Genomic DNA, 13,622 nt, shown 5'->3' on the forward strand with positions numbered 1-13,622 from the left:
TAAGTCCATTCTCTCTCTCTCTCTCTCTCTCTCTCTCTCTTTCTCTCTTTCTCTCTCTCTCTCTCTCTCCTTTTCATGCATAAATATTGCTTTTCTCTGTTCCAGGAACAAATTTTTAGCCATGACATTAGTCTCCATTTTTACTGCCTTACTTTATATAAAAAGGCAGGCTTCCTCAGCCCTATGGTTTCTGTACTTTTTTAGGGATTTACTAGACTACCTCTGACAATTAAGCTCTTTGAAGCCAAAGAGGGGTTTCACAGCAGAGGCTGATGATTATAAGTGAATGAGCTTTTTAATGTTTCTCTTCCTTCACGTTCATACAGGTCCATGTGGTTATGCTTCAGGGGACCACAAGGTCAGTACTAGTACCCTTTCTTTCTACCATTTTCTTACTGGAGACTTAGTCCTCCACAGGCTGGGCCAATACTCCCACCAGGAATACTGGTTCTTTTCAGAGAATATGGGTGTGGAGGTCCTAATTCCAAGAGAATTGTATTTTCCCAGCAACACCTCACTCACAAGGGAGAGATCACATCTAGTCACACCCTCTCCTCTAGAGTGACAGAGTCCCCTTCCTAACCTGGCCTCCCTCCCTGAGGGCAGGCTCACCACATCCAGAGGACTTTAAAATCTCCTTTCTGTGGAGGGGCTTGTTTATTGTTGGGAAAATAATTCATCTTCCAGGACCCTCACCCTTGCCCCTGGAGTGTTTGTGTGAAGGACCCTAGTCCTCAGTGGTGACCTCCTCTTCTCCTGACCTGTATCAGAAGTGTCAGCAGCCCTCAGATGCTGAGAGCAAAAGTGTGTTTTCTCTGAGGAGGTGGAGGAATCATCCAATTCTAATCATTTCACCCTGAGTAAACAAATAATTTTTATTTTACCAAATACAAATTTTATTATTCAACTCTTTTACTAAAACTAGTGAACACTTGTTTTGCTCAAAGTTTCTGAGCTGGGGGCAGAGAATTCAGTGATGGTGTTGTCTCTCATTAAAGCTTATGTCACAGAAACCAGTGAGGTTCAGTTGTTCATTCAGCCAGTTGATGCCACTGGGCTTCTCCCTTCCTCTGTCTCCCTCTGAGAATGCAGGGCAGTGAGGCCCAGGCTATTATGTCAGGGAGAAATAGCCTTGTTTCCTCTACTTGTGTGCGATTCTACATTTAAAGTTTTAAAGTTTTTTATAAATTATATTCACTTAGTGACTTATTGGGCAAAATTTGTCTTGCTGCTCCTAATTAGTTCTCATTCATGGTGAGGTAAGAGCAATACAGGGAAGTAAAAAAGGCAGAGGGGCTGCGGTCTCTATCATTTTCAATGCTTTAAATTTTTTGTTTCTCATTGCTACTTTCTTATAAAGTAAAATTCCACAATTATTTTGTGGGTGAAAAGAAAACTAATGTAAGGTGAAAGTCACGAATGTGAAAGAAGGGAAGTGATTTTCCACAGACACAATGACGTATTCTAAGTTAGCAAAATTTAATACAGCATAGTTGGGGAAGGGTAAAAGCCAATATGAATAACAGAAAGGCTGGAAAATGGCTGCTTCTGCCAGAAACTCAAAGAAGACCAAGTCTTGGGTTAACTGACTGCCTTCAGCTTTGCAAGACCAGGCACCTGATTTTTCTTTCATTTAATCAATATGTGATTATTTTTGAAGAAAGAGGGAAGAAGTCACACCGATAAGCTCACAAGCAACTGGCAACCAGAACCCAATGGCTAGAACACTAACCCTCTGTGGCAGGATTGTGGAGATCAGCCTTGCTGAGCATCTGTCTAGTTGATGAATCCACTCAGGCAATAAGAAGAGTGCTTTGAGAACACTAGAATTAAAAGGAAGGGAATTAGATGATGCCAAATCATACTGATCTTAATCTGGATAATAGTAATCGTCATATTAAAAAGTAGCAACTGGGGACTTCCCTGATGGTCCAGTGGGTAAGACTCCGAGCTTCCAATGCAGGGGGCCCAGGTTCGATCCCTGACTGGGGAAGTAGATCCCGCATGCATGCCACAACTAAGAGTCCACATACCACAACTAAAGATCCTGCATGCCTCAACAAAGATCCCGCATGTTGCAACTAAGACCCAGTGCAGCCAAAATAAATAAATAAATATTTAAAAAAAGAGAGAGAGAGACAGAGTCTTTGCTGAGAGATGTAGGGAATATGTTGAAAAAAAAAAAGTAACAACTGAATTTTATTGCTTGCTTATAAGGAACTAGCCACTTTCTAAGTTCTATTAACTTGGTCCTCTCAGTAACCCTATTTCGATCACACTCACTTATACAGCTGGAGACAAATATCGATCTGGATGGATGAACTATTCCAAACGTACCATAGTTACAAGGGCAAACCTTAGTGAGGGGCTTTTCTATGATTTGTCTGAAACAGCCCATTAAAGAAAGTGAAGGGTGGAAAAGAACATGATATTTAGGAACCAACTAAATCAGCAGAGGGAGGAGAGTGAGATGACAAAGGACCCTTAATTCCACTTCAGATGCTAAAGGATTGCTGTCTCTTGTTTTGGAGGGCTACACAGGGTGTGGTCTGTCAACTGAGCTGACTTTAAGTTCTAAGCAAAAATAGGCAAAATCCCTATTAAACAGAAAGGAGTGGATTTTTCTGCCAATTGAAGGAACAAGTCTAAGATTTTATGAGTGATTTCTTCAACGAAATACAGTCAATAACTTTATTAATCCAACAACAGCAGACCTCTGGAATCTATGTATTTTTAACTCTTGAGTTGTCTTGTGAGTTTAAGAACAAAGTAAAAGCACCTAACGATTTCTGGCCATATGAGCTCTGACGTTTCTTCTTCAGGATTACAACTAAAAAGTCACTCACCATCCAGTTCTATAAGAATGAAGTCAGGGGCCTCGCTGGTGGCGCAGTGGTTGAGAATCTGCCTGCCAATGCAGGGGACACGGGTTCGAGCCCTGGTCTGGGAAGATCCCACATGCCGCGGAGCAACTAAGCCCGTGAGCCACAATTACTGAGCCTGCGCGTCTGGAGCCTGTGCTCCGCAGCAAGAGAGGCCACGATAGTGAGAGGCCCGCGCACCGCGATGAAGAGTGGCCCCCGCTTGCCGCAACTAGAGAAAGCCCTCGCACAGAAACGAAGACCCAACACAGCCATAAATAAATAAATAAATAAATAAATAAATAAATAAATAAAAAATTAAAAAAAAAAAAAAAAGAATGAAGTCACTAGTCACTGTAGTCCCTGACCCCAGCACGCCCTGTTAGGAGTTCAGGGTGGAGATGAGGAACGAGGCATGCCGTGCTCTGGGAAAACTGACAGAACAGGCCAGTAGGTCGTTAAATAATTTCCCAAGAAAATTTAATAAACGCAATTTCTTGCATGTTCTCCGTATGTAAAAAGCCCTAAAATCATTAACAAAGACATCTGTTCCTCATGACTAGCAGCAAGCTTCTAACAAGATGTGTCCTTGATTGCATGTACCTACCTCACCAAAATCACCAGTGTATACTGACCTCCCCCTTACGTCCTTGGGGCAGTTCGTCAGAGCTGACTGAAAGGCTGTCCTCCAGGTTATGGTCCTCAGTAAGTCCTCCCCAAAATATGAACTCTCAGCTCTCATGTTGTGGTTTGTTTTCAGTCGACAAGGACCTCACTGATTTCCCAGGAGATCTCCTCAGGTCAGCCTGCTGTTCTCATTATCAATGGAGACACCTCCATTTCTCACCTACAGTCCAGACTGGACATCCGTTTGTCTACTGATAGAGTCCAAATAAGAATCTCTACTCTTTATTGTTCCAACTATTGGTTAAGATATGGGTATGACCAAGACAGAAGAGCATACGTGCTTCTTAGAAGCAGTGAAGGTTTTTAATGGGCTCCTTAGCAGGGAGAGTCTGGCTTGAACTCCAGAGTCATCCTCATGGCCTTGTATAGTTGTCTTTATTTAAATTTCTAGCCTCAGCCCATTAAAACATCATAAGATAATACTGAAGAATTGAAATAAAAATATTATTTAAAAAATCATTTGTTAATAAAATGATATTTTTAGCAGTAATATAGGAATGGTTTCTGCTTGTTTTAGGACCCTAATCCTTAGGAAGGTTTCCAAACCTCTAAATGTACTTTAAATGTCCTTCTGACTTTAAAAGTACCTACTCAGTGCTGTATGCATCAACTGGAAAGAACAGAAAGATGATTGATCCATCAGTGCCCTCTTTCCAAATTGCCTAAATTAAATAAATGAATTTCCACTTAGCTCTTTGTTGCTTTTAGAAATTGTGACCTTCCAGTGTGCATGTTACTGACACCTGCCCTGCTGGAAAGGCTCTACCCCAGTTGTTGCTAAATATATTAAAACCCCTGCCTGTGTCCCTTCTATTCAAGCATGTTTCATTTTGTTTGTCTTTCAAATGGGCAAAGACATCATGATGGAATGTACGAAATTCCTTGGATTGCATTGTCCCCAGGAATATCCTTCCCTGCTCTGTGATAACTTGCTGGGTCCTAAGGACGAAACAAGTTTGCAGCTGGCACTGAGGTAACCCTCGTCCCTTCCAAGACTCTGCAGGCTGCTGTGGTATCAGTGCTGGGGACACTGCTAGTGGCCACGTCCTTCTGGGAGAACTCTGTGCTATCACATGCACCTCAATCTTTTCTTCTCTGAAAAGGAATGTTCTGGAGAAACACTTGCCTCAGTGCAGCTCATCTGTGTCCTTCCATGTCCTGAGGACCTGCCGCTGTTCCAGTGAACGCTTTCAACATCTCTGTTCTCTTTCCAAGTTCTCAAGCTGCTGCTGCCTTTCAACTCCGTGTTTCCTGCGCTTTGGGCTTTTTGAACAAATAAGAGTCCTGAAGCAGGTGAGTTCCTCCCAGTGCAGTCAGCACGTGGAAGTGCGCAAATAGAGGCACAGGTGAGCTCCTGGATTCTCCAGCATTGTTCATTGTTGGGCAGGGTGCCATCTAGTCACTGTGTTTCTCTGGGAGCCTGGACAGTCTGGACCTGCAGTGCTTGGCAGGCGGAGAGGGTGGAGCCATATGAGAGTTTCTGACAAACCTCGAACTTTCACTCAGCTTCTGCTTTCCATTGGTGGCTTTGTAGTCTTAAGGGGAAATTGACAGCCAGCAACCCTAATGGAGAAGGAAACAGCTGTATGAATGGGCAGTACAGCTTAATGCAGAGTGAATGGGGAGAGTGCACTGGATTTCTACACTGGGAGGAAGTAAATGATTATGGTATTTGAAAAATGAAAAAATGGGATCCAGGAAAACAGAGAGGAAGGAGAATTATGCCATGTATCAGAATCAGCAGATAGATATATGGAATTTTATATATATAGTATACCTTATACTATATATTCATAAGTATGTAGCATAGATATATATTATTATATTATTATGCATAAAATTACATACAACTGATGAAACAGTTTTTCCCAATTCTGTTTTTTAGGCTGTCAGTGTTTTGCAGTCAGTGACAGAGAGAGGGAGAGGAGAATTCATTATTCCCATTTAGGTCTATATGAAAAAATAAGAAGATAGGCACTACCTGTTTAGCCTTCACTCAGTGGATGATATTCTGCTAAAGGCTCTTTAGTGTTCCAGTTTGTCTAATACCACAGCAACTCTAGGAATATTTTCATTTACTTTATATTTGAGGAAACTGAGCCTCAAGGAAGTTAAGTGATTCTCCAGGATCACACATATGTCCTGGCAGAATCTACATGCAATGCAGAATCCTATCTCACATATAAATAATTATTTAAATTTCATCCTGTTTAATTCTCAAACCCTTGGTTTCCTTCTTCAGTGCTTCCTGAAGATCGTTGTTCCCTGGCTGACTCCTAACTGCACTGGCTACTCCATCTCTGTGTCCTTGGCAGCCTCTCCTTCTCTTTCTCAGTCTTAAAAGTTGAAGGTCCTCATAAGGTTTAGGTCCTCTTCTCATTCTACATCCTACTCATAAGTAATGACATCCTTACCATATCTTGATTTTCAAATATGCAACAAACACAAATTAATATCTCCGTGATGTACATTGTTGTAGATTCCAGATCTGCATATGCATCCACCAATGGGAAATCTGTCTTTAGATGTTTGTAGAGCACTTTATAGAATACGTCTGCCTTTCCCCTTCTTGAAAAGCCTCATTCCAGATGCTAGTGAGAGAATCCCGTTTCCTTTATCTCTCATTGTAACAGGAAACTTAATTGAAGTAATTTTAGCATGATTACTGTTTTTATATCTCTTTCTTTTCCAAACAGAACTCTCCTAAAAGAGAGGTTTGGCATTTGCTTTTTTCACCTCTTTATTCACGGAACTATTATATATCTGATATAGAAAATGAAGTTGTAAAATATAACCTTCTGAAACGAATGATGAGTAGAATTCATCATACAGGACTTCTCTGGTGGCACAGTGGTTAAGAATCTGCCTGCCAATGCAGGGGACACGGGTTTGATCCCTGGTCCAGGAAGATCCCACATGCCGTGGAGCAGTTAAGCCCATGTGCCACAACTACTGAGCCTGAGTTCTGCAGCCCGCAAGGCTCAAATACTGAGCCTGCGAGCCACAACTACTGAAGCCCGTGCACCCTAGAACCCGCACACTGCAACTACGTAGCCCACTCGCCACAACTACTGAAGCCTGCGTGCCGAGAGCCCGTGTTCCGCAACAAGAGAAGCCACTGCAATGAGAAGCCCGCGCACCGCAACAAAGAGTAGCCCCCACTCGCCGTAACTAGAGAAAGCCCGTGCATACCAACAAAGACCCAACACAGCAAAAAAAAAAAAAAAAAGAATTCATCATCCATTTTTCAGTATGCTTTGAGAATTTAAGCTATTCCTTTTTATAAGAATAAACAAATCCAAGCTGTCATCTGGGGAAGAGTTTCATAAATTAAACAAGAAAATAATTTGAAAAAAGATAAAGGTAAGCATATTTTATTATATTTGAGTACATTATAAAGTTCAACGTGATATTATACAAGCAAAAGTGTTTTAAATACCATACATAGTTTGACTGAGATAAAGTAGAAGAATAAAATAGGTGAATACATTAGAGCCTTTCACACTTTAATCACTGTTATTTTGAACTCCTGGTCTGATAATTCCTAAATTTCTACTGTATCTGAGTCTGTTTCTGATATTTGCTCTATCACTTCAAACTGTGTTTTTCACTTTTTAGTATGGTAAGTTTCTTTAAAAGTTGAACTTGATGTACAGAATAAAAGGAACTGAGGTAAATTGACCATTAGATGAGGATTTACGTTTATCTTTCTAAGAGGTTGGCTGTGTTTACTTCTAGTCCTGGGCTCTGTTTCTGCCCTCTTTATTTTCCATATCAGCTAAGCTGGCTTATCCTTCAGGATTGGTCTTCTTCTTTTTTTTTTTTTTAATTAATTAATTTATTTCTTTATGTTTGGCTGCCTTGGGTCTTTGTTACTGCGCGTGGGCTTTCTTTAGTTGCGGTGAGCGGGGGCTACTCTTCTTTGCGGTGCAAGGGCTTCTCATTGCGGTGGCTTCTCTTGTTGCGGAGAACAGGCTCTAGGTGCACAGGCTTCAGTAATTGTGGCACGCAGGCTCTAGAGCGGAGGCTCAGTAGTTGTGGCACACGGGCTTAGTTGCTCCGCAGCATGTGGGATCTTCCCGGACCAGGGCTCGAACCGTGTGCCCTGCAGTGGCAGGTGGATTCTTAACCACTGCATCACCAGGGAAGTCCGGGATTGGTTTTCTTGAAAATAGATTTATTAGACCTGTTTGGCAAATAACCACCATAGGAGACAGGTCTGCATCTTGTTCACCATTGTATCATTAGCACAGAGTTCATAGCAATTACTCCAAATAATTATTAACAGAGTATTCTTAGATTTTCCATCAGACCTCCCATCAGAAGCTTCTGTTGACCTCGCATCAGAACCTTATATTGAAGTAATTAATAACCATCATTAGATGATCCAGTAGATTTCTACTGAGCCTCTTGGTTCATCATTCTCCATCTCACAATGAAGATGTAGGGCAGTGAAAATGTAGGGCATAGGATGCTAGATAAAATTAGCCTTCTTTGCTTTCCTGGTGTCAGAGTCTTTGTAATGTTATACGTTCTTTTTCAGTTCATATTTTTCTGGGCAAGGGTTGTCTTGCTACTACTGAGTTACTTTCTGTTTCATCTTGAGTTTAGTAGCTTAATAGGAAAGTAAAAATGGAAACATAAAGGGCCTGTACCATGATTTTCCATAATGTTCAATACATCACCGATTTCCTTCTCCATTCAACTTTCTTGGAAAGCGTCATTGCATTTGATGCACTGAAGTAAAATGAAAACAGATACAAACCTGACTATGATGAGAGTGAAAGAAGTAAAGTGACTCCCCTGGTAAAACAATGACAATGGGAGTTCTTCTCTTGTCACTCTTCCAGCTACTCCAGTATGGTTTCTGCTGATTAATTCCACCAAATCAGCTCTCAGTAAGGTCAGTTCCATCTGTTTCCCAAGTAGTGGATGATTTCAATCTACAGAGCAGCTTACTGACAATCAATATAATGTTAATCAAAATGATGATAAATTATCCTTGTGAATAATTAAATATGTCATGTTTTAAAGTAAATAAAATATTAAACATGATTATGAATTACAGTACATCAAATCCATGAAATCTCTTCTGAGGCAAAAATGTTTCAGAAAGGGAAAACCATGCAGAGAGTAAAATGATCCACCTTCTACTCTAGGTCCCAGCCTTGCGTAGGACCTCCTTTCTCTCCTCCAATTCAGATGGCAAATATCTCAAACCTGTTTTCTGTGTATATTGTCATTAACTTCTCTTACTCATCCTTCCACCTTCTCTTCACCTTCTGCTGATTAAGTCTACCAAACAAGCTCTCACTAAGTGGCCAATGCCATCTCTTTTCCCAATGTAGGGAGCATTTTCCATCTACGTTTTCATGAATGCTTTGAGTCTTCTAAGCAGTTTCAGTCTTTTCAAACACGGTCTTCTCACCATTCTCTCTCGTCCTGTTAACATATGGCCATTCCATGTCTGCTTCCTTTGTGGTGTTCCCTCCCTTTTAAGGTTAAGGTCATAGGACTCAATTTTAAGTCCTTTTCTCATTCTATACTGTCCTCCCATTTGATCACTTCTTCAGTTCCATGCTTTACACTTCATGGGATTGCTTGTAAATTGCCATCTCCAGTATCCAATGGACATTTGCACTGAAATGTGTACTAGTTAGCTATAGGTAATATCTACTACTTTTATTTTTGTATCCTCACATGGCTTGATCCACCTTCTACTGGGGGAATTCCATTTTTCTCCCAGCTCATTGTAGCATTCAACCTAACTGATATTCATTTCTACTACAAATCAGGACTATTTTTAAAATAAGTAATAAAATTTAATTGAATTATGAATTAATTATTGTTTGTAGGTTACTCTCCTTAAAAAAAAAATCAAAGTAATAAAAAGCAAGATTGGATTAGTTATGTTCACGTCTGTGTCCTGAGGGCAACACAGAACCTGGCTAGAGGAAGTCTATTTTTATTTCTAATGTGAGAATCGTAATGATGGTCAAGGAATTGTAGCACATTCTTTAATCATTTTGCACAGTCAGGCTTGGTGTTTCTTTTTTAAAGAATAAACAAATGAAGTTTTCTATAGTAAGAATTTAATGAACAAAGAAAACTCATAAACTGAGTTAATACAAAGTATATATTTTTTTCTCTTAACCACAGTGTATACATGCACATAATATTATGTAAATAAAAATAATTTAAATCTTTATAAATATTGAAATAAATATTAAAATAGATAAATAAATAAGTAGATAAGTAAGTAGATAGATCAGCATAGGCATCTATGAGGGACTAGTGCCTGTAGAGTAGAACATCATGTTGCTTAATATTCCTGAAAACACTTGACAAATTAATTCAATTCAGGGCAGGATGACAGCAGAAATGAGAGTCTTTGACATGGCAGCACAGGTGGAAGTCTGGTCTCGTTAGTGAGAATCATTTCCATGTTGAAGCAGGTGTGTGTCATTCCTTCCTCCTGAGTCTTTCTTGCAAGTTTGTTGATGAAGAGAAGGATCTCATGACTTCTGCTCTGACAATCTCCCAGGCACAAGGGCTGTATTTCTTCTCTTGCAGATAGACAGTGATTCTGTGGAAGTATTTCCTCACAGCCAGGATGGAGTCCTCCTTCAGCAGGGGAGTCCCTTCCAGCCCCGCCTCCTGCATCAGACAGGCTTGCAGGTCAGTGAGCTGCTGATAAAGTGCAGTGCAGAACTTGTCCAGGAGGGTCTCATCCCAAGCGGCAGCCGAGCCCTCCATGCTGAAGAGCTGGAAGGTCTGCTGGATCGTCTCATGGACGACAGCGATGGCTTGAGCCTTCTGGAACTGGTTGCCTCCAAACGCCTCCTGGGGGAATCCAAAGTCATTTCTGTCCTTCAGGCAGGAGAAGGGGGAGCTTCTCCTCATTTGTTGCAGGAGCATCAGGGCCCTGGTGTTAGCCAGGCTGCGGGTCTGAGGCAGGTCGCAGCCCAGAGAGCAGGTGGAGTTGCAGCTGAGCAGCACCAGGGCCAGGAGGAGGGACAAGGTTGGGGCCATCGGGGACCTTGTAGATGCTGCCGGCCTGGCTGAGGTGGGGAGTCTGTGAACCCTGCTCTCTAGGTTCTCTGAAGACCTTCCTTCAGGCCTGGGTCTTAAATAGGGACATATTCATTTCCATTTTCTGAATGTTTCTTCTTACTTTCTACTTCTGTTTTTAGTTTTCATTTTGCACTCTCCAAATGGGTTAGGGCAGTGTTTCACAAATATTTTTTTCCATTATTGCCTCTGCCCCTGCCCACAGAGCCTTCTTAGATAGTTTTTCCTAATTGCCCCCCCAACATGAAATTTTGATAACACATATGTCCTGTGTATGTGTTTATGTACTCCATGGATATCTCTACTCTGTACATATAAGAAGTGCAAAGCTTACTCTTTGTATTCACTGCAGGGTTAAGAATGACAAAAAGTTTTAAAGCTATTGAATTTTTAAAAAATTTTTATTGGAGTAGAGTTGGTTTAAAGTGTTGTGTTAGTTTCAGGTGTACAGCAAAGTGAATCAGTTATACATATACATATATCCACTCTTTTTTAGATTCTTTTCCCATATAGGTCATTATAGAGTATTGAGTAGAGTTCCCTGTGCTACAAAGTAGATCCTTATTATTTATCTGTTTTGTATATAGTAGTGTGTATATGTCAATCCCAATCTCCCAGTTTATCCCTCCCTCCCTTACCCCCTGGTAACCATAAGTTTGTTTTCTACATCTGTCACTCTGTTTCTGTTTTGTAGATAAGTTCATTTGTACCCTTTTTTAGATTCCACGTATAAGCGATATCATATGATATTTGTCTTTCTCTGTCTGACTTACTTCACTCAGTATGACCATCTTTAGGTCCATCCATGTTGCTGCAAATGGCATTATTTCGTTCTTTTTATGGCTAAATAATATTCCATTATATATATGTACTACATCTTCTTTATCCATTCCTCTGTCAATGGACATTTAGGTTGCTTCCATGTCCTGGCTATTGTAAATAGTGCTGCGATGAACATTGGGGTGCCTGTATCTTTTCTTCTCTTTTTTCTCTATTTTTTTATTACTTTTTATTGGAGTATAGTTGCTTTACCTTGTTGTGTTAGTTTCTGCTGTACAGCAAAGTGAATCAGTTATACGTATACATATATCCTCTCTTTCTTGGGTATCCTTCCCATTTAGGTCACCACAGATCACTGAGTAGAGCTCCCTGTGCTATACAGTAGGTTCTCATTAGTTATCTATTTTATACATAGTAGTGTATATATATCCATCCCAATCTCCCAATTCATCCTACCCCACTTTTCCCCCCTTGGTATCCATAAGTTTGTTCTCTACATCTGTGTCTCTATTTCTACTTTGCAAGTAAGTTCGTCTGTACCATTTTTCTAGATCCACATATGAGCGATATTATACGATATTTGTTTTTTTCTTTCTGACTTACTTCACTCTGTATGACAGTCTCTAGGTCCATCCACATCTCTGCCAGTGGCACAATTTTGTTCCTTTTTATGGCTAATATTCCACTGTATATACGTACCACGTCTTCTTTATCCATTCATCTGTTGATGGACATTTAGGTTGCTTCCAGTTCCTGGCTATTGTAAATAGTGCTGCTATGAACATTGGGTGCATGTATCTTTTTGAATTATGGTTTTCTTCGGGTATATGCCCAGGAGTGGGATTGCTGGGTCATATGGTAGTTCTATTTTTAGGGTTTTTAAAAATTATTTATTTATTTGGCTGAGCCAGGTCTTAGTTGCAGCATGTGGGATCTTTAGTTGCAGCATGTGAGATCTTTTTGTTGCGGCATGCAGGCTCTTAGTTGTGGCATGCAAGATCTAGTTCCCTGACCAGGGATTGAACCCGGGCTGCCTGCATTGGGAGTGCGGAGTCTTAACTGCTGGACCACCAGGGAAGTCCCTATTTTTAGTTTTTTAAGGAAACTCCATACTGTTCTCCATAGTGGCTGTATCAATTTACATTCCCACCAACAGTGCAAGAGGGTTCCCTATTCTCCACACCCTCTCCAGCATTTATTGTAGGTTTTTTGATGATGGCCATTCTGACCAGTGTGAAGTGATACTTCATTGTAGTTTTGATTTGCATTTCTCTAATAATTAGTGATGCTGAGCATCATGTGCTCTTTGGCCATCTGCATATCTTCTTTGGAGAAATGTCTATTTAGATATTCTGCCAATTTTTTAAAAGCTTTTTTAAAATATAAATTTAATTAATTAATTAATTAAATTTTTTGGCTGTGTTAGGTCTTTGTTGCTGTGCACTGGCTTTCTCTAGTTGCAGTGAGCAGGGGCTATTCTTCATTGCGGTGTGCGGTCTTCTCATTGCAGTGGTTTCTCTTGTTGTGGAGCATGGGATCTAGGCACACAGGCTTCCGTAGTTGTGGCACGCAGGCTCAGTAGTTGTGGCTCACGGGCTTAGTTGCTCCGCGACATGTGGGATCTTCCCGCACCAGGGATTGAACCCGTGTCCCCTGAATTGGCAGGCAGATTCTTAGCCACTGCACCACCAGGGAAGTTCCTTCCACCCATTTTTTGATTGGGTTGTTTGTTTTTTTGATATTGAGCTGCATGAGCTGTTTGTATATTTTGGAGATTAATCCCTTGTCGGTTGCCTCGTTCGCAAATATTTTCTCCAATTCTGAGGGTGGTCTTTTCATTTCGTTTATGATTTCCTTTGCTGTGTAAAAGCTTTTAAGTTTAATTAGGTCCCATTTGTTTATTTCTGTTTTTATTTCCATTTCTCTAGGAGGTGGGTCAAAAAGGATCTTGCTGTGATTTATGTCATAGAGTGTTCTGCCTATGTTTTCCTCTAAGAGTTTTATAGTGTCTGGTCTTACATTTAGGTCTCTAATCCATTTTGAGTTTATTTTTGTGTATGGTGTTAGGGAGTGTTCTAATTTCATTCTTTTACATGTAGCTGTCCAATTTTCCCAGCACCACTTATTAAAGAGACTATCTTTTCTCCATTGTATATTCTTGCCTCCTTTGTCATAGATTAGGTGACCATAGGTGCATGGGTTTATCTCTGGGCTTTCTATCCT

General features: G+C 40.6%; 1 protein-coding gene across 1 annotated transcript; it reads right to left on the reverse strand.

Moving 5' to 3' along the window:
• Positions 1-10,010: 10,010 nt before the first annotated feature.
• On the reverse strand, positions 10,011-10,580 carry LOC133097948 (interferon alpha-1-like). Its single transcript, XM_061200470.1, has one exon. The coding sequence runs from the start codon at positions 10,578-10,580 to the stop codon at positions 10,011-10,013; it is 570 nt and encodes a 189-aa protein (XP_061056453.1).
• Positions 10,581-13,622: the final 3,042 nt, after the last annotated feature.

This window comes from Eubalaena glacialis, chromosome 9 (assembly GCF_028564815.1).
Source record: "Eubalaena glacialis isolate mEubGla1 chromosome 9, mEubGla1.1.hap2.+ XY, whole genome shotgun sequence".
In the NCBI taxonomy this organism is placed as follows: Eukaryota; Metazoa; Chordata; class Mammalia; order Artiodactyla; family Balaenidae; genus Eubalaena; species Eubalaena glacialis.